The sequence below is a fragment of the Pelophylax lessonae genome (genome assembly GCF_965119305.1).
Source record: "Pelophylax lessonae genome assembly, chromosome: 2".
Classification (NCBI taxonomy): Eukaryota; Metazoa; Chordata; class Amphibia; order Anura; family Ranidae; genus Pelophylax; species Pelophylax lessonae.
Window position 1 is genome coordinate 172,366,424 of NC_138769.1, and position 24,664 is coordinate 172,391,087.

Below are 24,664 nucleotides of genomic sequence, written 5' to 3' on the forward strand. Positions count from 1 at the left end.
TTGTACTGTCCTGACATTTCAGGGCCTCAAGAAAGGAGATAGGCAGTCAGTACATCTGGTGTGATCAATTTTCAGTAATTGGTACCATAGCTTCTAGACTCAATAACTTTCACACAGACTAAATAATATACACTAATTTGGGTTAATTTTACCAGAGACATGTAGCAGTATACATTTTGGCCCAAATGTATGAAGAAAAATTTATTTTTTGCAAAATTTCATAATTGAAACTAAAAAAAAGTGTTTTTTTTTCAAAATTTTTGCTCTTTTTTTGCATATATCACGAAAAAAAAAAACCCCAGTTGTGATCAAATACCACCAAAAGAAAGCTCTATTTGTGTGAAAAAAATGATAAAAATTTTGTTTGGTTACAGTGTAGCATGACTGAGCAATTGTCATTCAAAGTGTGAGAGTGCTGAAAGCTGAAAATTGGTCTGGGCAGGAAGGGTGTCTAACTGCTCTGTATGGAAGCGGTTAACTTTAAGACACTCATTTCTCGGTAACATTGCTACTTCATTGATGGTCTTATCTAAAAAACTTTCCCTATAGCACTTCTGTAAAAATTTATTCTTTAGCAGTTCTGACTGTTCTAGGAAGGTCTTTTGATTGGTACAATTGCGTTACTATTACGCATTCGCATTTCAGAACATATTGCGAATATTGGAAAAGGATTTAAAAAGCATAGTCTCCCTACACTTTAGGGAAAAACACAATGGATGCGTGTATTCTCCATGGAGGGGATCTAACCGCGTGAGGGATCTGTTGCGGAGAGAAACAAAATGGCCTTTTCTATTAAAAAGCCTTACTCCAAGAGGATTAAAGTTTGAACTGGATTTGAACTGTTTTATTAGTAATTACTGATGCTTTTTCACGTACATAATTACTCTTTTATAATTTGGTATAATTTTCATATTTTTTTTATACCTCTATGATAGAGCTGTTTTATGAAGTATTATTGTCCTTAATACTGCCATTATTATGCACTGATTTTTCTATGTTTTTAAATGTATTAAGTTTAAGTCTTAAGTGATCTAATTTATTTATAGATTGCTTTATATTGCATTTAAGATGATTCAATTTGTATTGATGCTGAATATTAATCATTTGTGAGGCTACGACTGGTATTATTTGTGTAACTTGCACAGATCCAGGTAGCGGGGACACTAGCCAGGCAATTGGTTGCTGTTATACCCTTCAGCAGATAAAGAGCGTTGCCGTGCCGTGCAGCCAATCCCATGAGTAAGTCGCAATGGCGAAACATGTCGGGACTTAGGCTGCACGGCAACAAGAACTGATCATACACGTCAGACGTCTGACCGGAAGTGACGTTGCTGTCCCTGGACAGACAGCCGTGTAGTGGAGACTGCTTTCAGACGGTCCTCCGTTACCTGGATTCATTTTCAGCCATTGGAGGATTTCTTAAAGACTTTCTTTTATAGTTCAACATGTGTGTGGAACCTTTTATTCTCTCAAATAAAACTTTGTGATTGCAGTATTACGCTATGGTCTTTTCCACTTTGTTTCATTTATGGATGCTCATTAAGCTGCTGCTGACCTGGGGAAAGTTATTGATACTGCCCTTAAACTGGTGGGCTGGACAAGCGCTGTATTGCCAGATCTCTGGTAAGTGTACTACCTTAAGGGAGAGGTGGCACAATTTCACGTGGTGTGGTGGACGGCAGACTTATCAAGCATCTTCTGGATTTGATCATATTATTTATGCGCCGCATGTCTTCCTTATCCTTGGGAGTTTGACTACTTTTTATATCTTTTTTTTTTTGTTTGCTTGACATGAGGTTCAATGTATTAAGAACACATACACATCCAGTGTGACAAAACACCAACAATGTTAATGTAATCTGGCAATATAAGTTATTCCAATATCTCGGGTACTTTCACTCTGATAGTTCCTATAGTAGAAGGATAAGCAGTAGGGAAAGACAGAACAAAGGGAGATAGAGAAAGTGGGATAGTAGGGTGCCATGTCAAGTGTCGAGATTCCAGACCGGTGTAAGCATGCATATTACATCTTCCCTTTGTTTCTTCCCTCAGCTTTGTCTCCCCCACAAGGAAGGAGGCAAAGAAGCTGAGAAAGCTAAAGTGCAATTTAAGATACAAAGCAAATTTTAATTCAAGAGCTTGTGCACTATAACGTGTACTGTATTAGGGGCAGGCAATGCTTTGTTGCAAGGCATCACATTTTTTTTTTTCCTGTTTATAGTGAAGTGTCACAAAATGACACTTCATGACACTTCAACACTATGAACCTGGACGTATTGCGACAAGGTGCTGTGCATTGCACTGCATAAAAATGCAGACGTGCATACCCCACAGTGTTGTGGTATGATCAGCACATATGGACAACAATTTTTTCTGCTCTCTGTACACTGCCGGTAAGATTGCATAGTTTTTTTTTTTTTTTCCTCTGGATTTTTGAGAAGTGTTCTAGCTTTCACCGCATGTCTAACCTGTGTCAGACTATGCATGTTATGTTTGACTTATTGGAAGTTTCATGCAAATTGTGCAGTGGAGATTACCACTACTTTCTTACTAAACTAGGTATCTTACCCCTGCAGTGGGTAGCTGTAGCAAGCATTTACCTTTACCAGATTTTCATGTTCGTTCATTTGTAGATTTTGGGCTCAGCAAGGAGTCGATTGATCATGAGAAAAAAGCATACTCCTTCTGTGGAACAGTGGAGTACATGGCTCCGGAGGTTGTAAACAGAAGGGGCCACACACAAAGTGCTGACTGGTGGTCCTTTGGTGTCCTTATGGTAGGTTTCTTTTCTTTTTTACGTGTTGACTTTGGTATACCTCCCCATTAGTTTTGTTTTTCACTGTTTTCTGACTGTTCATTGCCTTTTTCAGTATACTTTCAGATCAATTTGAATATACGATTTACCTTACTCCAACACCAAGACATAGTTTAGGTTTGTTTGGGTTAGGCGATGTACCAGAAATGTAGATTTTCCTTAGCAGATGTACTCTTTCAGGCTCAAGTCAGTTGCAGATGGCTTTAACAGTATGAGGTGAAAATTATATAAAATCCCTCAACATGGGTGCAGGTGTCAGCCATCTGCGTTTTTAATAGATTTTTGGTTTGCCTTATTTTGGCTTGCTACCAATAGTTATTGCTGTTTGCATTTGTGGCAGGATTTGTTACAAAAAATATCTTTATAGGCTTTATGAACTCTGAAACTATGTAATAAAACCTTTGTGTGGTTTGTAAGTGTCAGGAGCTTTTCTTGTGTTATTACACTTAATCCAGCTCCTTAAAGCAGAACTACACTGTACCTGAGCAGCACAAACTAAAAATATTTCATTAATTTTAAATATTTAAAGCAAACTCACCCATCCTTTCATGTCTCCATTCTTTATTTTGCTAAGAAATCACTTGGAAAAACACCCCCCTAGCGTTTTTTTTGCTGTGACCACTTTGAGTAAGGGTTGATAATTCAAGTAGCATTTACTTCCCAGAATCCATCTGTCCTTAGCCCAAGCTTGCAGGCAGGAGGGTGTGCTTAGCTGAAAAAAAACATTCTCCCCTCTTGAAAACTCCTAGGATCTATGAGGACATTTGCCTAGGCCTGGAAACCAGAAAGTAACTAAAGAAATGTTAAAGGGAAAAAAAAAGAAACAGTTTGCAACCGGTAAATTAATACCTTACTATCTATTTACGAATGCAATCAGTATAAGGATTAAAAATAGTCAATGTTGATTGAGAGTGGAGTTTTGCTTTAACCACTTCCCACCCTGTCCTTGGGTTTCAGTGGTTATACTGGGATGATGCCTGCACCTACAGGCATCATCCCAGTACCATTATTTTCAGCCGGTGATTCTGTAGAAGGCAGAAGTGAGGGGCTAATTATCCACTCTGATCACTTCTGCTGGTGGGGGAAGGGGGTCCCACCCCCCTCCCACTGCCGGCTCTCCGATCACATTGCAGAGGCTGGGAGCGATGCTGCTGGTGGCGATGGCTGCCTGGGGCAGAGAGAGAGGAACCAATGTCATTCCCCTCTCTGTAACCCTGGAAACCAGGACCGATGAGTATTTGTCACTTCCTGTTCCGCCCCTTTGTTTACCTGGCCACCAGCGGCCACAGAAGTAGCCGGTTGGACCTATTTCGGTCCGATCGGCTGCATGGGGGGGCCAGAGGAGAAATTAGGGGTCTAATAGACCCTTAATCTCTCCATAAAGAGAACCTGTCACTGCCCATGCTATCGCAAGGGATGTTGTTCATACCTTGTGATAGCAATAGTTTGTACAAAAAAAAAATTTTTGTATAAAATTTAACTCGCCTTGTCCAGAGTAAGGACCTATTTCCTTGCTTGGATCTTTGGTCCTGGCAAAACATTTTTAGGTAGAAATGTTTTTTTTCTCTTGGATTTTTCCCTGTGAGATCTACAATCAACTGCCGGACTGGGCGATGGGCTGAATAATCTAGATCCAGTGGTCGCCCCAGTCTGACCACCGAGCGCACGCAGACCTCAGCTCCGCACTAGGTCGGCTGCGACATAGCCCCACCAGACGGTGTCGCAGCATGCCTCCTGGCCGACAGCCCCCCATTTGGATGGAGAGGGGTTCTGTCTGGAGCGGTACCCGCCTGCTTCCTGGTATAGTGAGTAACTGTTCTCCCCCCCCACCCCACTCTACCCCTGAAGGGTTTTGGGGTGGACTTGCGACAGTTTGACACCCCCCCACCAAGTCCCTCATCCTGCTGCCCCCCCCCCCCCAATCTAGTGCTATTTGGGTGATCTGGACACTTTCCTGAGATGGGGACAGGGCGCTAACTGGCGATGGGGGCCGGCGCGCAGTGCGGCGACTGATCAATTGTGCGGAGGGGAGGTTGTACCTGGTGGGGGCTCCTGCCAGGACCCCCTGTGCTGCCTGGATCTATCCTTGAGACCTGGTCTCCTGCCTGGGTCCCTGTAAGCCTCGTGGTGCCACCATTTTGTTGTAGCCTGTGTGTTTCTATACATGGCAGCCATGTTTGTGTAGTCCAGTGGCCATTTTCTTGTACTTTGCCATTGGAAATAGCGGCAGTCATGACAGTGTAGCCCTGTGGGCGACAATTTCGGCGATGGGAGCCCCTCCTCGCCTCCTGGTGCTGACTCCTAGATAATTTTACTTCTTGATCGCAGATTCTCCTGGTGACTGCAGGTGCTGGTTTCTGTGGGTGGGTGGCCGGCCTGGTGGAGTCCTCTCCCTCTTTGCTGAGAATTGCTTTGTGCCTGGCGACCGGGTGGTGCTGCCAACGCGATGGGGGTTGTCCCTTAGCAGTGTTTTACACTTTTTGTGGGGTCCCCCTGGTGATTTATGGAGTCTTGGGAGCACATTTTCCCATCTGATTACCTCTCTGAGCTACGAGCCCTCTGGGTCCCAACCATCCTTCCATGCACTGACGGCGGTCCTTGAATCCCTTGTGTGCCGGGTGGTGGTGGCTTGCAGGCGACGGGCTAGCAAAAAGCATCCCCCGCCTTCCCCTGCCTCATCTGTCTCATTAGATCCTAAATATGATTAGGCCCGTCGTGGACGTGGGTCACCCTGTTGGGTCTGCAACTACGCGCCTGAAATCCTCTGATAGTGAGGATGAGTCGTCCACGTCTGCGACTGCGCACAAAAAAGGTGCTGGCGGAAGCACTGATTGTATCTATGCGTGGGACCTTGAAAATGGAGGACGCAGCTGAAGCTGCGACGGAGGTGCAGGTGCCTGTTGGCACTCATTAGCCAGCCAAGTGGCAAAGGGTGTTTCCTTTACCTGCCTATTTTGACAGAATTGTCGCTAAAGTGTGGGGACGACCAAATCTTCCCCGTGGGGTACCTAAACGCTTTACTAGGCATTACTCCTATTAGGAGTCCCTCCTTAAGAAATGGACTGTGCCACCAGTGGTGGACCCTCTGGCTTTCAGATTAAACATCCTTTTAAGGATTCGGCTGACTGGAAGGCGGAGACTGTGGCCCGCACTATGTACACTCTGGCTGGTTCGGCAATGAGTCCGTTATTCACCACTGCCCTAGTGTTGCAAACTGTGACTGAGTGGGCTAAGATCCTACACCGTGACCTGGAGGGGGAACAGCTCCCCCCTGCCTCTTTGCTGAGCTGGTGGACCAGCTGGTCTAGGGCTGCAGTTTATCTGTGATGCCTCTTTGGATGCAGCTCCCCTGATGGCTTGCCTCTGTTTGACAGTGGTCCTTCGGCGTGTTTTTTGGCTCAAGTGCTGGTCTGTGGATCAGACTTCAAAAAAGGCCTTGACTGATCTTCCTTTTCAAGGCGATCGCCTGTTTGGAGCCACCCTGGATGACATCCTTAAGTCTCACAGGGGGAAAGAATACTTTTCTTCCTCTACTAAGGGCAAGGAACCTAGCTGTAGACATGGGCCTTCCTTCTCAGCTCATCCCTCAGGGTCGACTGACAAGTGCTTGAAGCCTTTCAGGGCCTGTTCTGGAGGATCCAAACGAACCTGGTCTGGTAAGCCAAGATCGTGCTTTTCTTGACACAGGGATAAGGCTCATTCTTTATAAAGGTGGGCCCTCACCGATATCGGGGGTGGAGGGACGTCTTCGCTGGTTTCTGGACCAGTGGAATTCCCGGGTGCAAGACAAGTGGATCCACTAAGTCGTTCGGTCCGGCTACAAGATCAAGTTTTGCTCTTGTTCCCCGGCAAAGGTTTTTCCTTCCAACTTGCGCCTGTCCCCAGACCGCTTACAGGTCCCATTTAGGGAGGTACAAGACCTGTTCCTTCAAGGGGTGATTGTCCCGGTTCCGACCTCAGAACATTTTCAGGGTTTTTACTCAAATCTGTTCTCAGTTCCCAGGAAGGAGGGTAATATACTTCCAATCTTGGACCTCAAGGCGCTAAACTGCTTTGTGCGGGTACAGAAGGTCAAAATAGTCCATTCATACAGTGGTGGCATTCCTGCGTCAGGGGGATTTCCTCGCCTCTATCGATATCAAGAATGCCTACCTTAACATTCCAGTATGTGCCGGTTACCAGCTTTTTCTCAGCTTTGCTGTGGGAGAGGAGCATTATCAGTTTGTGACGCTACCCTTTGGTCTCGCATCTGCTCCTCGGGTCTTCACAAAAGTGTTAGCCCCGGTGCTAGTTTTTCTATGACATCGGGGATCATGGTACAAGGCTACATGGACAATCTACTTCTGCGAGCAGTGTCTCCCTCTGCTCTGGTGGAGAACCTGGAGATCACAATACAAATTCTGCGGGAGTTTGGCTGGATTCTGAATTTTCAGAAGTCTGCTCTAGTTCCGTCCACAAAGCTGGACTGTCTGGGTCTGACTCTGGACTTGGCCGTAGCTAGAGTGCTCTTTCCTCTGGACAAATGCCAGAAATTGCAGGCTGCAATTCCCCTCCTACTGTCCAACAAATGGTCATCCCTCCAGACTTGCATGTGGGTGCTGGGCCTGATAGTGTCTAATCAAACATAGAAAAAAGGTGACCGCACTCTGAAAATTGAAATCAAAAAGGAGTAATTTTATTCTTCATCACAGGCATCAAAATAAGACTGGTGAGACATGGGACAGGTAAAAGGTTGAAGCGTTTCACGACACAAAGGATCGCTTACTCATAACCATACAAATGTATGCTGCTGTATGTGATGTGAAAAATGTAATCCAAAAAATCTTTTTGTAAATGCACCATAATATATGCATAAAAATAATATATGTGAGAAAAAGTGCAAAATGAAATGGAAAAAATGCAAAAAAAAATTGGGAGGAAAGTGACCAATTATTTTATGTGTATAGAACAGTATATGGAATCAAAATCCAGCATAGCAAATATTATGTCAACTGGTTCTGACCATACAAAAGGCAAAAATAAAAAGATTGATCAACATATTTTTGCCTTTTAGCATTTTGTATGGTCAGAACCAGTTGACATAATATTTGCTATGCTGGATTTTGATTCCATATACTCTTCTATACACAAAATAATAGGTCACTTTCCTCCCAATTTTTTTTTGCATTTTTTCCATTTCATTTTGCACTTTCTCACATATATATTGTTTTTATGCATATATTAATTATGGTGCATTTACAAAAAGATTTTTTGGATTACATTTTTCACATCGCATACAGCAGCATACATTTTTTATGTATGTATTTATTTATATATATATATATATATATATATATATGTATATATGTGTGTATGTATGTAAATATATCCTTTATATATATATATATATATATATTTCATATGTTTTCATATAATTTTATTCGTATGTTTTTGTATTATGTTTTAATTGTTTCTTTTGTTGTATGTTAAAATATGCAATCAATTGTTTGGTGTTTTTTGTCTGTGGATTTAGACCACAGGTGATGGGAGTTGCTTCCTTTTAATGGATGCTTCAATTACCTTGAATGGTGTTTAGCTGCCAATTTCCCTTTATCTGTGGTCTTTTCACAGTCACAATTTGTATGGTTATGAGTAAGCGACCCTTTGTGTCATGAAACGCGTCAACCTTTTACCTGTCCCATGTCTCACCAGTCTTATTTTGATGCCTGTGATGAAGAATAAAATTACTCCTATTTGATTTCAATTTTCGGAGTGCTGTCACCTTTTTTCTATGTTTGATTATTCATCTGGATGGCGGATCCGACCTGCACCTGAATCATACTCTACCTAGAGCGGTTCACCTGTGTTGGATTCCTGATGGTGTCTACCTTCAAGGAGGTTCTGTTTGCACAGTTCCATACGAGGTCCCTGCAAAGGGAAAATCTGGCCATATGGGACAATCAGATCTGGCTAAGTCAGGGCACGAAGGAGTCCCTGATATGGTGGCTTCGTTCTCCAGCTGGGAAATTCCTACCTCCCCTTGTATTGGACAGTGATCACCACGGATGCCAGCCTGTCCACCTGGGGAGGAGTCCTCTGTAAGCATTCTGCTCAGGGAATCTGGACGCTGAAAGAGTCCAGACTACCGATCAATGTCTTGGAATTCCGAGCGATCAGACTATGTCTGGATCACTGGATGGATAAACTTCAGGGTTGTTCAGTGTGCATTTAATCTGAAAATACCACGGCTCTGGCTTATGTCAATCACCAAGAAGTGTCCTGGCGGCTCTGGAGGTAGCCGGCATCCTAAGCTGGTCAGAACGTTCCAGCCCTCTCCGCTGTACACATTCCCCGGGTGGAAATATGGCAGGCGGATTACCTCAGTTGCCAGGCTTTGGACCACGGGGAGTGGCCCTTTAATCAGCTGTCTCTCCAGTGGGGCACCCCCGAGGTGGATCTGTTGGCATCTGGGCTCAACAGAAAGGCGCAGAGGTTTGTGGCTCGTGGTGGCCCCGTGGGGTCAGTATCGTCTGAATTACACCTTACCTCCTCTCAAGCTTTTGCCAAGAATTCTATGCAGGATCGAGGCAGAAGGGATTCCAGTCCTCTTAGTGGCTCCAGACTGGCCTCTCCAGGCCTCCCAGGGCTTGTTACGCCAATCTGGTGCTGCTGATCACTGATGTTTCTTGGCAGCTTCCTCTCCGAGGATCTGCTGTCCCAAGGACTTATTTTTCCATCCTGCTTTACCGTCGCTGTCTTTGACGGCTTGGCTGTTGAACGACAGGTGCTGAAAGATAGGGGTTTATCTGAGTCTGTGATTCCTACACTGTTGAAAGCTAGGAAATCTGCCTCTAGGAACATCTACCATCGTACATGGAAGACGTACATTGCGTGGTGTGAGTCTCTTGGGGTTCTTTCTCGCTCCTTCTCGGTGGGACAGATCTTGACTTTCCTTCAGTGGGGGGCTTGAGCAGAAATTGGCCTTTAGTACTATCAAGGGCCAGGAATCATTTTTGGTAGTCGTCTTCCAACGACCTTTGGCCACATACTCCCTGGTGCATACCTTTCTTCAGGGTGTCCGATATTTGGGTTCTCCAGTGCGGGCTCCGTTGCCGCCTTGGGATCTTGATTTGGTGCTTTCAGCTCTACAGAAGCCACCTTTTGAAAATATTTGGGAGATTGCTTACCCTGTCCCACAAGGTGGCCTTTTTAGTGGCTAATCACCTCTGTGCACAGGGTGTCAGAACTGGTGGCGTTATCCTGTCGTTCACCTTACCTGGTGATTCACAGGAATAAGGGGGTTCTTCGCCTTTGTCCGTCGTTCCTTCCAAAGATTGTTTGGTTTTCATTTGAATGAAGACATTGTGTTGCCTTCCCTGTGTCCCAGGGCTAAACATCCAAAGGAAACTGCCTTGCATGCCTTGGGTGTACCTGGCAGCTACGGAGTCTTTCAGGAAGTCAGACTCTCTTGCTCACGGATGGACCTTGAAAAGGGTTGTCTGCTTCCTCTGCAACCATTTCTAGATGGATCAGACAGATGATGGTTCAGGCCTAATCCATCAGGGGTCAAGTTCCTCTTTTCCTTGTCAAGGCGCACTCTCTACTAGGGCGCTTAATGCCTTCTGGGCTTTCCGTCAAGAGGCGTCTGTGATGCAGGTTTGCAAAGCGGCCACCTGGTCGTCGGTGCACACTTTTACAAAGTGGATGTGTTGACATCTGCGGATGCTTTATTTGGCCGAAAGGTTTTGCAGGCTGCCGTTAAGAGGACCTGATACTATTTGAGGGTGTATTGTGTTTTCCAGGTAGGCTCCACTTGTTTGGTTGTGCTCCTGTTGCCTGGTTTGCTAATGTTTAGTCTTGGGAATTTTTTTTGTTGTTCCCACCCCTCATGTTTAACACTGCTTTGGGATGTCCCAATGGTTATAAATATTGGGAGCTGTGTCAATGAATGAAAGAGAAAATGTGATTTTTGACTTACCGTAAAATCCCTTTCTCGGATGTTCATTGATGGAAGAAGCACCGACACCTCTGGAGTTATAATTCTTCTGACACTGCTTGTAACATAACTAAGCGGCAATAACAGAGAAAGGCAGTATACCCCCTGGGGCTGCCCATGGGTGTGGCCAGAATTATTTTTCTGCTTAGTGTTCTACTCCTGTAGGGAGCAGTATAACCCAATGGTATGAATACCAGGAGCTGTGTCCCATCAATGAACATCAGAGAAATGGATTTTACAGTAAGTAAAAAATCCTTTTTTTTTTTTTTTTCTTTTGCATGTAGGAGTGAAGTGTCAGAATAGGCTTGGGAAGGAGGTGGTTAAAGTGGAACTAAACTCAACAAGTGAAGATTTGCTATGTTAAAGGGAGTGTGTGTGTGTGTGTGTGTGTGTGTGTGTGTGTGTGTGTATATATATATATATATATATATATATAAGCCATTGGTTCCCAGTGCCCTAGCAGTTTCCTGAAAAAGCTACATCATTTTGGTTTTTAATTTAACCAAAAAACAGATGTGTGGGTGCCTAGACACTCCTGTGCCTACAGCTTTAAAGCTGTATTTATGAATTGAAATCTGAGTTTTGACTGCTAGTCTCGGGAGATTTGGTGGGATCACTGCTGTGATACTCATTGCTCTCCATGCTGGAGTCTCTGAAATGAAAATGCAAAGCACCACATCTTCCAAGATTGCAGCCTCTATACAGAGGTATTGGAAAACAATTGCATTATACATAGGCCGCTAAGTTAGTCTGTTGCCAGTGTAGCTTAGTGGAGTATACCTACTCCCACTGATAAGAATTCCTAGTCAGCTTTTAAGTGACCTGTTTTCCTTTTTTTTTTTTTTTTTTCTTTTAAGTGGTTGTAAGCCTCTGACGTGAAAAATGAACAAATAATGTCCTTTTATGGTGTGTACTTGCCTCTATCCAAAGCACCAAGTGTTATTTCTCTCTGCGGTCTCCTTCCTCTGCTTTCTGCATGAGTCACTGGTGACTCCAAGAGATGGGAGAAGGAGCTCCAATCTGTGTTTGGCAGCCTCTGCTCTGATTGTGTGCTGTGTGAAAGGAGTGTATCCCTTCCATCCAATCAGAACTCAGATTTCACTGAACTCTGTGCTTTAGCTCTGTAGTCTGTGCGAGGTCAGATCCCCGCCCCTTGCTTTCTGCTGCTGAGAAAAAAATTGTTCTGTATGTTTTACAAGACTGTAGAGGACAGAGGGCTGTGGATAAACATGTACAACTTATGCATGAGGATTTGTTTAATCTAACACCTGGGGCCAGTTACTGGCTATATGCTAAGGTTTTACAGCCATTTTAAGTGTTAGTACACTTTAGGTTACAACCTATGTCTAGCTGTTCTTGCTCTTAACAATTGTTCCACCCCACCTTCATAGCAACCCGTTGTCCTTTAATGTAGCATGTATAGCTTTTGTTATAGGAATACTGGAGTAAAAGGTTGCTTGTCTTCATACATGCTGAAATCTTTCCCAGCTGTTCTCTCAGCAGTAGAGATGTCTTCTTACTTGAAGCATGTCTGCTCCAGCATGTTTGTAGTTCTGTGGAGAGGAAACCCTTAGTTCTAGTAAAACCTGTCATATTATGGCTAGCATTCTTGTAAACAACATTTTAGTTGCCAGAATAGTCTGTTTTATTCATTCTATTTAAATGCACATCTAACTGTCAAGGAGTCTTGATGAAAAAGCAAAAAAAAACACAAATTATTTGCTCTGCGTGTTGCTCTGTTTTTCAAGTGACAGAAAACTGGCAATGGTCATAATAAACTTTAAAGTAAATTGTAATCCATCAAGATACTGCTTACAGCAGCCTGTATCCACAGATACGGCAAGAGAAACAGGTGTAAGTTTAAAGTGGTTGTAAAACCTTCTGTGCTGCAGCTCCCCCCCCCCCTTTTTCTTACCTGAACCCGATCTGATCCAGCCATGTCCATGAGCGCAGTGGCTCAAGCCCCTGTTGCTCTACTCATTGGACGGATTGGTAGCAGCAGAAGCCATTGGTTCCCAGTGCTGTTAATCAAAAGCTGTGATGCAGGGGTTGGGGCCAAGTCCCGCTGTCTGTGTCAATGGACGCAGTAGTGGGAATCGGAGGCAAGCCTGCGCGGTGCTCCCATGGAAATTGGCTTTCCATGGGGGCACCCTGTGAGAAGGAGGGGCCTGGAGGGCCGGCAGGGGATCCCAGAAGAGGAGGATCGGTGCTGTTCTGTGCAAAACCTTTGCACGGAGCAGGTTAGTATAGACCTATCTGTTAAAAAAAGAACGTTTACAATCACTTTAATTTGCTTTCCCTGGTTCCTCCCTTCTCCCTCATTAATGTGCTCATAACATTTTTAAATAAACTTTTTACATTTCTATTGCATACTTTATTTTAGGTCAAAGCTTGGTCCCTGCTTCTCTATTTAATTCAAACAGATCATGGCTGATGGGAGGGGCCATTAGGGCGCTGTACTGCATTTGCATGCACTCTGCCCTAGGTAATGCCCACATGTGATGCATAACCTCCAAGATAGAAAGATTTGAAGTTCATTACATGAAAAATGTGGGCCAGGGGCAAGGATGGGGTGGAACAACTAGTATAATGGTCTCCAACCAGCAGACCACGGACCAGATGTTTCCCTTTTCCAGCCCTTGGCACTGTTCTTCCCACTGATATCAGTAGTGGGCATTGCTCTCATTAACACAACCAGTGGGGCGTAATTTTTCCCAGCGGCAAACACATAGGGCAGTATTTCTCTCGCTGATACTAATAATAGTTTTTATTTCCTCTTCCATTGGCCATGATGCCTGAGACACTGTCTACTCCCACTGATGCTGGAACATGCTGAGGCATGCTCGTTTCTGAATTACTGCAGCTTCTGTTGTGCTCACAGTGTGAAGTAAAATTAGAATAAGAAATTTCATTACAGGACAGGAGCCTGTACAATTGTGGAAGTCTTGAAGGCAAGAGTGGAGTTCATCTTTAAGCTGGGTATTTAGTTTAAAATGACTGCAAGATGTACTTTTATGTAACTTTCCAAGGTTACTACAGGAGTTTCTGTATAATGTTGGGACCTCCTGTAGCAACAGAGGTTGCAGTGTTGTGCAATTGCTCATAATCATGTAAAAGTTTATGTAACGGACAATGATTACAGAACAGTATCTTGGTGTGATATTTCTTCAACAAGCTGGCTATGTATTTGGTCTAATCGATAATGATCAATATTGCAAATAGGGATACATTCATAAACTGAAGGGGAATACTTTTTTTTTTTTAGCTGAAATATTGTATATTTACTGATCTTTGCTGTCAGTGCACGCATCTCACACTGTCTGCATCTTCTACCCTTAGTTTGAAATGCTTACTGGCACCTTACCTTTTCAAGGAAAGGACAGAAAGGAAACCATGACCATGATTTTGAAGTGAGTAATAGCTGCTTGTAAGCACTTAATGTTATGAATCTTTAGTCAAGTGGGACCTGACATTTCACTTAGACACTTTTAGTAATGTTTTAGGAAAAGGAGGATGGCTGGTGTTAAGTACAAGATTATTTGATACTTCTTAAATTAAGAGTTCAGTGATTTTACCTGCTCAGTAAAGAACTGTGTTCAAAATCACAAAAATGAAGCCCATCTGGCTAAGCGCTTATGACGATATTGAAATGATTGGTACAACCTTACCGTTTTTTTTTTTTTTTTTTTTTTTTTTGTTAAAGTGGTATTAAACCCTAAACTGAAAATTAAATATTCATCATTCTTATTAATCATTGGATGTGGTAGTTGCATTTTTTTTTTTTTTTACTATTTTCCTCTGATGATCTGGCCAGTAACACACTCTGGATAAAGGCGCACAGGGCACGGATTTGTATAATGGCATTGTCAGTCTGGGGGGAAGGGAGTGTTGGAAGTACTAACAGATTTAGATAAACTAACAAATTGAAGCTGGACTCCAGCTAACACTTTATTATCGGTTACAGAAAACTGTTTTTTTCTTTTTGAGATAAAGGTTTTACATGGCTAATAGCTGATCATTTTAAGCACCCCTGCCAGTGTTAAATGTTCTGTCTTATCCCTGTAACTGCATAACTGCAACAGACTTGCTGGCTGGATCACCAGGTAAAAATAGAAGAAAGAAACCTTATTATAGGAAACAAATACAGCCATCACATATAAAAATTGGAAAGCTGCAATAGGTTTGCTTAAGGCTACGTTCACATGTTAGCGTAGCGGACAGCGGGCAGATCCGGAAATCATTGCAAATCGCGGGACGCCTCTGCGTTGCCGTTGATTTGCAATGGCACCCCAAACGCTGTGTGATGTTTTGCCGCGATTTCCGCCTGCTGAATCGCGGTAACATCGCACAAAGAAAGTCGCGGGTCGCATGATGCCCAAAAAGGTACAAGAGCTTCTTTGGGGCGTCATGCGACCCGCGATTTTGTTTGCGAGAGGTTACCGGGATTCGACAGGCAGAAATCACAGCAACATCGCACAGCGTTTGGGGTGCCATTGCAAATCAACGGCAACGCACAGGCTTCCCGCGATTTGCAATGATTTCCGGATCGCGGGCAGAATTGCGGTGATTCTGCCCGCGGTCCGCTGCGCTAACATGTGAACGTAGCCTTAGGGTTTAATACTGCTGTAAGGGTTGGAACGTTGTGTCCCTGCTAGTAATTTTTCACAGATTTCCTGTTAAGTTGCCACCCTGTTATTAGGGCAAAAGTATGGAAATTACCCTAATGTGGGCACAGAACACAGTAAAAATTTTACCAGTCTCTTACTTTCTAATTAAACAGTGTTTCTCCTACTTTTGGTAACCCTTTTGAAGCGTTTCCCTTCACTTGCTGTTGTGGTAACCACCTATCATCTGGTCCAGAAATGACAGTCTAACAGGTCCTTCCTCATTCTGTGAAAAGAGTGAATACAATATGGCCACAGTTACACTTTTAAGTACCCATTTATACGCAAGCTGTGAACAAAAGTAAGATTTGATTAGGGCAGCTAAAAATGAACTTCACCATTTATGATGCAGCACACTACAGCACGGTATGTGCCCTGTGATACATTGCAGTGCTGCTGTGTTGGCTGCTACTGTATTAGTGCATTGACAGACGTAGCAGGGCATGAGTTGTGATTTGTGTTTTCATACCCGATTGATCTAAATGGGCCTTGAAGGGGCTTCTTTATATCTCATGATTGTGAGAACAGAATACTGGTTCAGCTTGTATAGTCCAGCTTCCATAACGTGCAATAAGTGACATAGTGTACAGTGCATCTGGAAAGTATTCACAGCACTTCACATTTTCTACTTTTTATGTTACAGCGTTATTGCAAAATTGATTAAATTCCTTCTATTCCTCAAAATTCTACAAATAATACCCGATAATGACAATGTGAAAGAAGTTTGTTTGAAATTCACAAGTATTAACAGCCTTTGCTCAATACTTAAAGGGATTATATTGGCCAGGTGATGAGTGGTGCCTTGTTTTCTCCAGACATAACCAAAGAGTTCCATCTCAGACCAGAGAAGTTTGTTTCTCATGGTCTGATAGTCCTTCAGGTGACTTTTGGCAAACTTCAGGCGAGCTTTCGTGTTTTTTTACTGAGGAGTGGCTTCCCTCTGGCCACTCTACCATACAGTCCTGATGGTGGAGTGCTCCAGAGATGGTTATTCTTCTGGAAGGTTCTCCTCTCTACACAGAGAAACACTGGAGCTCTGTCAGAGTGACCATCCGTTCTTGGTCACCTCCCTGACCAAGGTCTTTCTCCCCCAAACGCTCAGTTTGGCCAAGCGGCCCACTCTTGGAAGAGTCAAATTTATGAATTATGGAGGCCACTGTGCTTATTGAGAACTTCAATGTTGCAGAATTTTTTCTGCATCTTTCCCCTATCTGTGCCTCTATACAATCCTGTCGCGAAGATCTACAGACAATTCCTTGGACTTCATGGCTTGTTTTGTGTTCTGACATGCACTGTTAACTGTGGGACCTTTATATAGACAGGTGTGTCCCTTTCCAAATCATGTCCAATCAACTGAATTTACCACAGGTGGACATCTCAAGGATGAACAGTGGAAACAGGATGCACCTAAGCTCAGTTTTGAGTGTCATGGCAAAGGCTGTTAATACTTGTATACATGGTATTTTTTTTGTTTATTTTCATTAAAGCGGAGTTCCGCGCCCCCATGAAAAAATTAAGCTACAAATATTGTAACTGCTGACTTTTAAATAGGACTTGTCCAGGGAGTCCGCAATGTCTGCACCCGAAGCCGATTTTCGCATCGGCTCTCGGGTGCTGCCGCCGCCATCCTTGGTAAGGGAACCCGGCAGTGAAGCCTTTCAGCTTCACTGCTGGTTACCTAATGCACATGCGCAAAGCGCGGTGCGCTTTGTAATTAGCCTGGCAGCGAAGGAAAAAGGAGGGGCCGCGCTGCAGCGCTGTTTCCTAGAAGTAGGGAAAGGTACCTGTCAGGAGGAAGCGTATAAGTGAAGTTCCCCTTTTGGGTGGAACTCCCCTTTAAATTTGAAATGATTTCAAACAAACTTCTTTCACGTTGTCATTATGGGGTACTGTTTGTAGAATTTTGAGGAAAATAAGGAATTTATTTATTATTCCATTTTCGAATAAGGCTGTAACACAAAATGTGGAAAAAGTGATGCGCTGTGAATACGTTACAGGTACGCTGTATTTATATTCCACACGCCGGAATCCTCTGGTGAGGAAGATTCCTCCACGTCTGCAACCGCGTACAAAAGGTGGAATCTGGTGATTGTATCTTTGCGTGAGACCTTGAGGATGGAGGATGCAGCTGCGACGGAGGTTCTCTTTGGCTCTCATCCAGAGCGGATTTCCTTTCCCCGCCTATTTTGATGGAATTGTCGCTAAAGATTGGGGCGACCAAAGTGTCCCTGTGAGGTCCCTAAGCGCTTTACTAGGTGTTACCCCTATGAGGAGTCCCTTCTTAAGAAGTGGACTGTTCAACCGATGGTGGATTCTCCAGTTTCCAAACTGAACAAGGCAACCATGATTCCGGTCGAAGATTCCCCGGCCTTTATGGATTTGGCTGACAGGAGGCGGGGGCCGTGGCCCCCAACATGTACACTCTAGATGGTTTGGCAATGAGGCCGGTATTCACCATTGCCCTGGTGCTGCAAACTCTGACCAAACAGGCTAAACTTTTATGCTGTAACCTGGAGGTTAGGCAGGTCCCCCTTGCCTTTGCTGAGCTAGCGGACTAGTTGGTTCAGGGGCTGCAGTTAAGGCCCCTTTCACACTTGTGCGACTTGTCATGTGATTTGGCACTGCAAAATCGCATGACAAGTCGTTCTCCATGATTTCCAATGAGCCCCATTCATATCTGTGCGACTTGAAGTCGCACCGACTTCAAAGTAGTCCCTGCACTACTTTTGGCATGATTTTGATGCGTTTTGAGTAAGACATTATAAGCCTAGTCAAACTCGCATCAAAATCGTGCGACTTTGAAGTCGCACAAGTGGGAAAGGGACCTTATCTGTGATGCCTCTTTGGATGCAGCTCCCCTAGTCGCTTGGCTTTCTGTTTTGGCAGTGGTCCTTCAGTGTGTCTTTTGGATCAAATGCTGGTCTGCGGACCAGACTTCTAAAAAGGCCTTGACAGATCTTACCTTTCAAGCAGATCACCAGATTGGAGCTACCCTGAAAGACCTCCTAAAAGGTCTCACAGGGGGGAAGAGTACCTTTCTTCCGCAGGCTACTAGGGGCAAGGAACCTCGTCGTAGATGTGGGCCTTCCTTTTTGGCTCATAAGAAGTTTTTTTGTCCCTCAGGGTCGACTGACAAGGGCTCGAAGCCTTTCAGGGCCTCCTCTGGAGGATCCCAAATGAACCTGGACTGGCAAACCAAGAGCGGGCTTCTTCAGGCCCACGTACAAGGCTCCTTCAGCATGAAGGTGCACCCTCACCTGTATCGGGGGTGGGGGGGATGTCTTCGCTAGTTTCCTGGACCTGTGGACTTCCCTGGTGCAATACAAGTTGGTCTACAAAGTCATTTGGTCTGGCTATAAGATCGAGTTTCGCATTTGTCCCCCGGCAAGGTTCTTTCCTTCCAACTTTTGCCTGTCCCCAGACTACTTACAGGGTCTGTTTTGGGGCGGTACAAGACCTGTTACATCAAGGGGTGATTGTCCCGGTTCCGACTTCGGAACATTTTCAGGGTTTTTACTCAAACCTGTTTACAGTTCACAGGAAGAAAGGCAAGGTGCGTTCAATCCTGGACCTCAAGGCACTGAACTGCTTTGTGCGGGTGCAGAATTTCAGAATAAGGTCCATTCGCACGGTGGTGGCATCCGTGCGTCGGGAGGGGATTCCCTTGCCTCTATCAACATCAAGGATGCTTATCTTCACATTCCAATATGAGCCAGTCATCAGCGTTTCCTCGCCAGCGTTTCCTCCGGTTTGCTGCGGGAGAGGAGCATTATCGGTTTGTGGCGTAACCCTTTGGTCTCGCCTCTGCTTCTCGGGTCTTCACAACTGTTAGCCCCAGTGCTAACTTTACTGCTCTAATGGGGGATCACGGTACTGGGCTATCTCCTTGGACCATCTCCTTCTGTGATTGGAGTCTCCTTCTGCTCTGGTGGAAAACCTGGAAATCAAAATACGAACTCTGCAGGAGTTCGGATTGATTCAGAATTTTCAGAAGTCTGTCATGGTTCCATCCACAAAGCTAGACTTTCTGGGCCTTCCTCTGGACTCAGCCTTAGCCAGAGTCGTCCTTCCTCTGGACAAACTCCAGGAATTGCAGGCTGCAATTTGTCTCCTGCTGTCCAGCAGATGGTCATCCCTCCAGACTTGCATGTGGGTCCTGGGCCTGAATGTTCCTACCTTCAAGGCGGTTCCGTTGGCACAGTTCCTTACAAGGTCCCTGCAAAGGGAGATTCTGACCAAATGGGACAAGACTCTGCAGTCTCTGTACAATCGAATCCGGGTACGTCGGGGTACAATGGAGTCCCTGATATGGGGGCTTAGTTCTCCGGTGCTTCGTCTGGGCAAACTCCTTCCTCCCCTTGTATATTGGACAGTGGTCACCACAGATGCCAGCCTGTGCGGCTGGGGAGGCGTCCTCTGCAAGCATTCTGCTCAGGGGATCTGGACACTGGAAGAGTCCAGACTACCGATCAATGTCTTGGAAGTCCTAGCGATCAGACTGTGTCTGGACCATTGGACGGATCGTCTTCAAGGTTGTCCAGAGCGCGTTCAATCGGACATTGCCACGACCGTGGCCTATGTCAGTCACCAAGGGGGCACAAGAAGTGTCCTGGCTGCTCTGAAGGTAGCGGCATTCTATGGTGGGCAGAACGGTTCTTTCCAGCCCTCTCTGCCGTACACATTCCCAGGGTGGAAAACTGGGAGGCTGATTACCTCAGAGAGAACACTTAGCGCTCTGCCCGGCCTCCTCCTACAGGACCCCCCGCCTGGGGCCAGTTCTAAGCTGGGGAGTCTGATCAGGAATATCACCGGGTTCAGCTCCAGACAGGAAGAAGAAAAACTAATTCAACAAGAACTTGCCAGTTTAAGATCAACGGTTTCTTCTCCAAATACAACATTGAGGCAAATGAAGGAGTGTAAGGTCCGGCTCATTTACTGTGGAAAAAAAAAAAAAAGTCTAGGAAACAAGTGTCCAAAAAACGTTTCATATGCGGGAAATATTCATAAACAAGTGAAGTCCTATACATGGAGGCGGAGATTTACTAAAAACTGGTGCACCCAGTGCATAGTAACCAATCGGCTTCCAGGTTCTGTCAAAGCTCGGTTCACACTGTCACGACCTAAGTCGCGTGACTTACAGTGTGACTTTGCCAGGCGATTTGCTGGCAACCTTGATGTTACTTTAGCATTTTTCAGGGAATGCCTTGGTAATCTTCCTGTAATGTCAGATCCAAATCGCATCAATATAGATGAGGATCTGACTTGGAGTCGACTTCCTTTAAAGTCTATTGGCACAAGTCCGATAGAAGTCGTCTTGAAGCAGTACAGAAACCTTTTCTAAAGTCAGTGCGACTTTGTGCTAATTAAGACCGCTCTCGTTGACTAACATGGGATTTTACGTCACCCCTCTTGGGGTCTCACAAGTCTGATTTAAGTCGTGGCAGTGTGAACCAAGCCAAATTGAACAAGATGAAGTTAGAAGCTGATTAGTTATTAACAGCTGCACCAGTTTTAGTAAATTTTCGCCCATGTGTCCATGAATGGTTTATAGTACTATGGTGCCACTCTCGCCATCCTAAATTGAAATATTTCTGTGAAATAGAACACCTTCTCTTCATCACATGCTCCAAGAGATGTCCCCAACCTAATGATGCACGTACCAGGTTATATGATCCTCTTAAATCAGTAAGTGGGTCCTTCCAAGTCGTTACTGTGTAGATTTCGCAACCCCACTTTTCCTCTTTTTATTCTACGTTGAACAAGAGCTTATGTCTCTCTCCCTTCTAGTATCCTCTCCAGCTCCACAATACCAGAAATGAGCCAAACAGGAGACAAGCCAAAGATTGTGTATTACCCTTTATTAAAAGCTAGTTAAACAATAGAAGTGTGCACCTACCTGAAAATGTGCCCGTTAAGGCACTGGATCTGTCACATCATTAAATGGAAGTACTGTCATTGTAACCTGCTTTCCCGTATTCCTTCCAACGTGCCTTCCCCGGACCAGAAACAACTTCCTGGCATAGTGCCCTAGGGGCAAAGCATTTCTTCTGTTTGGTTCATTTGTGTAGTGGAGCTGGAGAGGATACCAGAAGAGAGAGAGACATGAACTCTTGTTCTGTGTGGAATAAAGGAGAGGATGAGCCGCGTGGCTAAATTGACGCTTTAAAAGCTGTTAGGGACCCACTTATTGATTTAAGGGAGTCATTTAATCTGGTGAGTACATCACTCGGGTTTAGACATTTCTGAGAGCATGTGTGAAAGGAGAGGAGGTGTTTTTGTAGTTCATAAAAATATTACAATTTATAGTGGAGAGAGTGGCACCGAAGTCTGTTATGAACCTATAAAAATTTTGTGTAAATTAAAAATGTCCGTGGGCATTTTTGATTACTTTTAACACTGAATATCAGGTTTTACTTTAAATCTGCATATGTTTGATATCACCATTTATTTAATATGTTGTGTGAATTTGTACACATGCAAAGTTTTTTATATTGTCATTTTGGGAGGAGATTATTTTGAGGTTTTTTTTGCACATAATAGCACTGCACGCTGCACTTATTCGTTTTAGAAATGCATTTAATCATTGTCTGTAGTTAATCAAATTATTATCATGCTAAATGTTGTGCTTTTTTTTTCCACTTAATATTTAGGGCCAAGCTTGGCATGCCACAGTTTCTTACTCCAGAGGCTCAGTCCCTACTGCGTATGTTGTTCAAGAGAAACCCAACCAACAGATTAGGTAAGGTACAGCAGTCACTAAGAGTCATTTTAGTTTAACAATTCTGCTTAGGTTGGTTGCAGGCCAGTTGAGCTACTCACCAGGTTGTACTGTAATCTATCATGGACAACCGCAGCACAAGCTTTATCTACTCTGCCATTATAACAGGTGTGACTCTTTCCTAGATTCTTAATTTCTGTTCAAAAGTCTTTATCGAAGGTTTAGTAATATTAAACAATTAGAATTGCAAGAGGTTATGCCCCATCGTAGTGGGGTATTCTGGTTCTAGTACAATGTTTATTTAAAGAATAAACCGTATACCAAGATAGCACTCAGTCCCTTTGTGTCACTCCCAAATTATGGAGTAGGCCACTATAATATACAGGAAAGAATATCTGCAAGAGAAGAGGACAAAGAAGAAGGGAGATGGGAGAGAGAAAGTGGTAGAGGGAATCTGCAGCTGAAGGTAAGATCCAATTCCACTCAAAACTTCCCTGCAGCTCCCAAGAGAATTAAAGTTGTTCGAGTTGATCAAAGTTCAGAGGGAAATGGGGATAGGGTCCAAAGGGACCATACTTTCTCAAAGAAGACCAGTTTATCATCTAGGAAAGCCATCACTTTGTCATCAGTCGTCATCCAAGATACTCAGGCCTTAACACTTTTAACAGTCCTAAAGTGGGAATTTTCCATGCTTTTGTAATTGTTTCTCAGCTGTTAGGATGGACATCCTAAGCTTAAACTGTGCATTCCTAATGTCCTCCAGCCGCTTAGGAATCCATTCCCTCACCAGGTCTTCAGTAAAATTGTGCTGAAAAAGTACATATCATATATGTTGTCCAGAAATCACATTCTACATGTCATGACCATAAAGTGTGCAGCCCTGAAAACACATTGGTGAGGAATTTGTGGCATATTTGGATTTTTTTATTTATTATATTCTAGAAAAAGTAGCAGGAATGAGTCTTCTTGCTTGTGTTGTACTTACTTGGAGAATGGGGCAGAGTCTGGTGAGATCCCACTAATAGAGTGCCTGAGGGATATTAAAAGCCAGTGAGGGATTCCATCAGTTTTCACTGAGAACTGAAATGCTGGATTTCAGTGCTTCTACACATTTAATGTTTAAACTTTGCTAATCAGAGAGTCATTGTTAGGTGTATACATCATAGAACTAATATACATCATAGAACTACATCAAGAAAGCAAGGGAAATGTGTTTTTATTATTTTAAGTGAAAATTAGAGCTGTTAACATGTTTACAGGAGCTGGCCCTGATGGCGTTGAAGAAATTAAGAGACATCCGTTCTTTGCAACAATTGACTGGAATGTAAGTAGCACCATTTATTCTGCCCAGCATTTGGTTGTTTTTGAAATGTATCATTATTGTAAATACATCTGTTTAAAAAAAAAAAAAAATTTTTTTTTTCTTTGTAGAAATTGTACCGAAGAGAAATTCAGCCTCCGTTCAAACCAGCAACAGGTGGTCCTGAAGACACATTTTATTTTGACCCAGAGTTCACGGCAAAAACACCCAAAGGTGAAATGAGGATGTGGGCTGTATGAGTTAAACAATATTTCTCTGTTCAGCTCAGATGTGTTCAGTCTAAATACCTGATCCTATTAACCACAGTTTTTCTTTATTATTAGGACTAAGGCCCCTTTCACACTATTGCAACGCAATTTTGCCGCGATTTTTGCCGCGATTTTGAAAGCATGGGCAAGGCTATATGCCTCAAAATGCATTAAAATCGTGGCAAAGTAGTGCAGGAACTACTTTGAAGTCGGTGCGACTTCAAAACGCACTGATATGAATGGGGCTCATTGAAAATAATGGAAAACGACTTGTCATGCGATTTTGCGGTCAAAAATTGCGGGACAAGTCGCACTAGTGTGAATGGGGCCTAAAATAAAAGTGCTTTGCAACTACCTATGCTTTCATTTTTTTTTTTTTTTTACGAAAAATATAATAAAAAATGTTAATCTTTGTTTTTGTCCAGACTCTCCTGGAATCCCAGCTAGTGCCAATGCACACCAACTCTTCCGTGGATTTAGCTTTGTGGCAATTTCCTCAGAAGAAGAAAATCAGGCCATACAGACAGTTGGAGTTCATGGCATTGTTCCGGTAAGCATTTGACATAAACGGCAGCAGGCGTATGGGTACCTTGGTTTGAAATCTTTAAGTAGTTTAAGTGCATTGAGCTGATGCCTACAGGTAAATGTTCATGTTTGATTATGAACTCTTTCACATCCTCCGTCTGTGTATGACCTGTACAATATAGTGATCTGCAGTATCTAGTGCACTATTAACAAGTTCTATGTTTGAATCGCCTCAATACCAGCACGGACGAAAAAAATTTTGGGGTTTGTCCCTCCGTTTTTTTTTTGTTGAAAATGTCGGCATCGGCTGCTGAAAGTTGTGTACACTAGACGAAAATCGGACGATTTCACATCGGGCGGGAATTTTCGGCAGATTTTCTACTAGTGTGTACCCCACT

At 43.8% G+C, this 24,664-nt stretch overlaps 1 protein-coding gene across 2 annotated transcripts in view; it reads left to right on the top strand.

Annotated features, from left to right (window-relative positions):
- Nucleotides 1–24,664, top strand: part of RPS6KA3 (ribosomal protein S6 kinase A3) — a 319,536-nt gene that overhangs the window by 192,994 nt on the left and 101,878 nt on the right. For both annotated transcript variants that reach the window (XM_082245344.1, XM_082245345.1), the window contains 6 exons: nt 2,634–2,776; nt 14,130–14,200; nt 22,105–22,193; nt 23,432–23,496; nt 23,604–23,706; nt 24,167–24,291. In XM_082245344.1, coding sequence (XP_082101470.1) covers nt 2,634–2,776; nt 14,130–14,200; nt 22,105–22,193; nt 23,432–23,496; nt 23,604–23,706; nt 24,167–24,291 — 596 coding nt within the window. The remainder of the gene's footprint in view (nt 1–2,633; nt 2,777–14,129; nt 14,201–22,104; nt 22,194–23,431; nt 23,497–23,603; nt 23,707–24,166; nt 24,292–24,664) is intronic.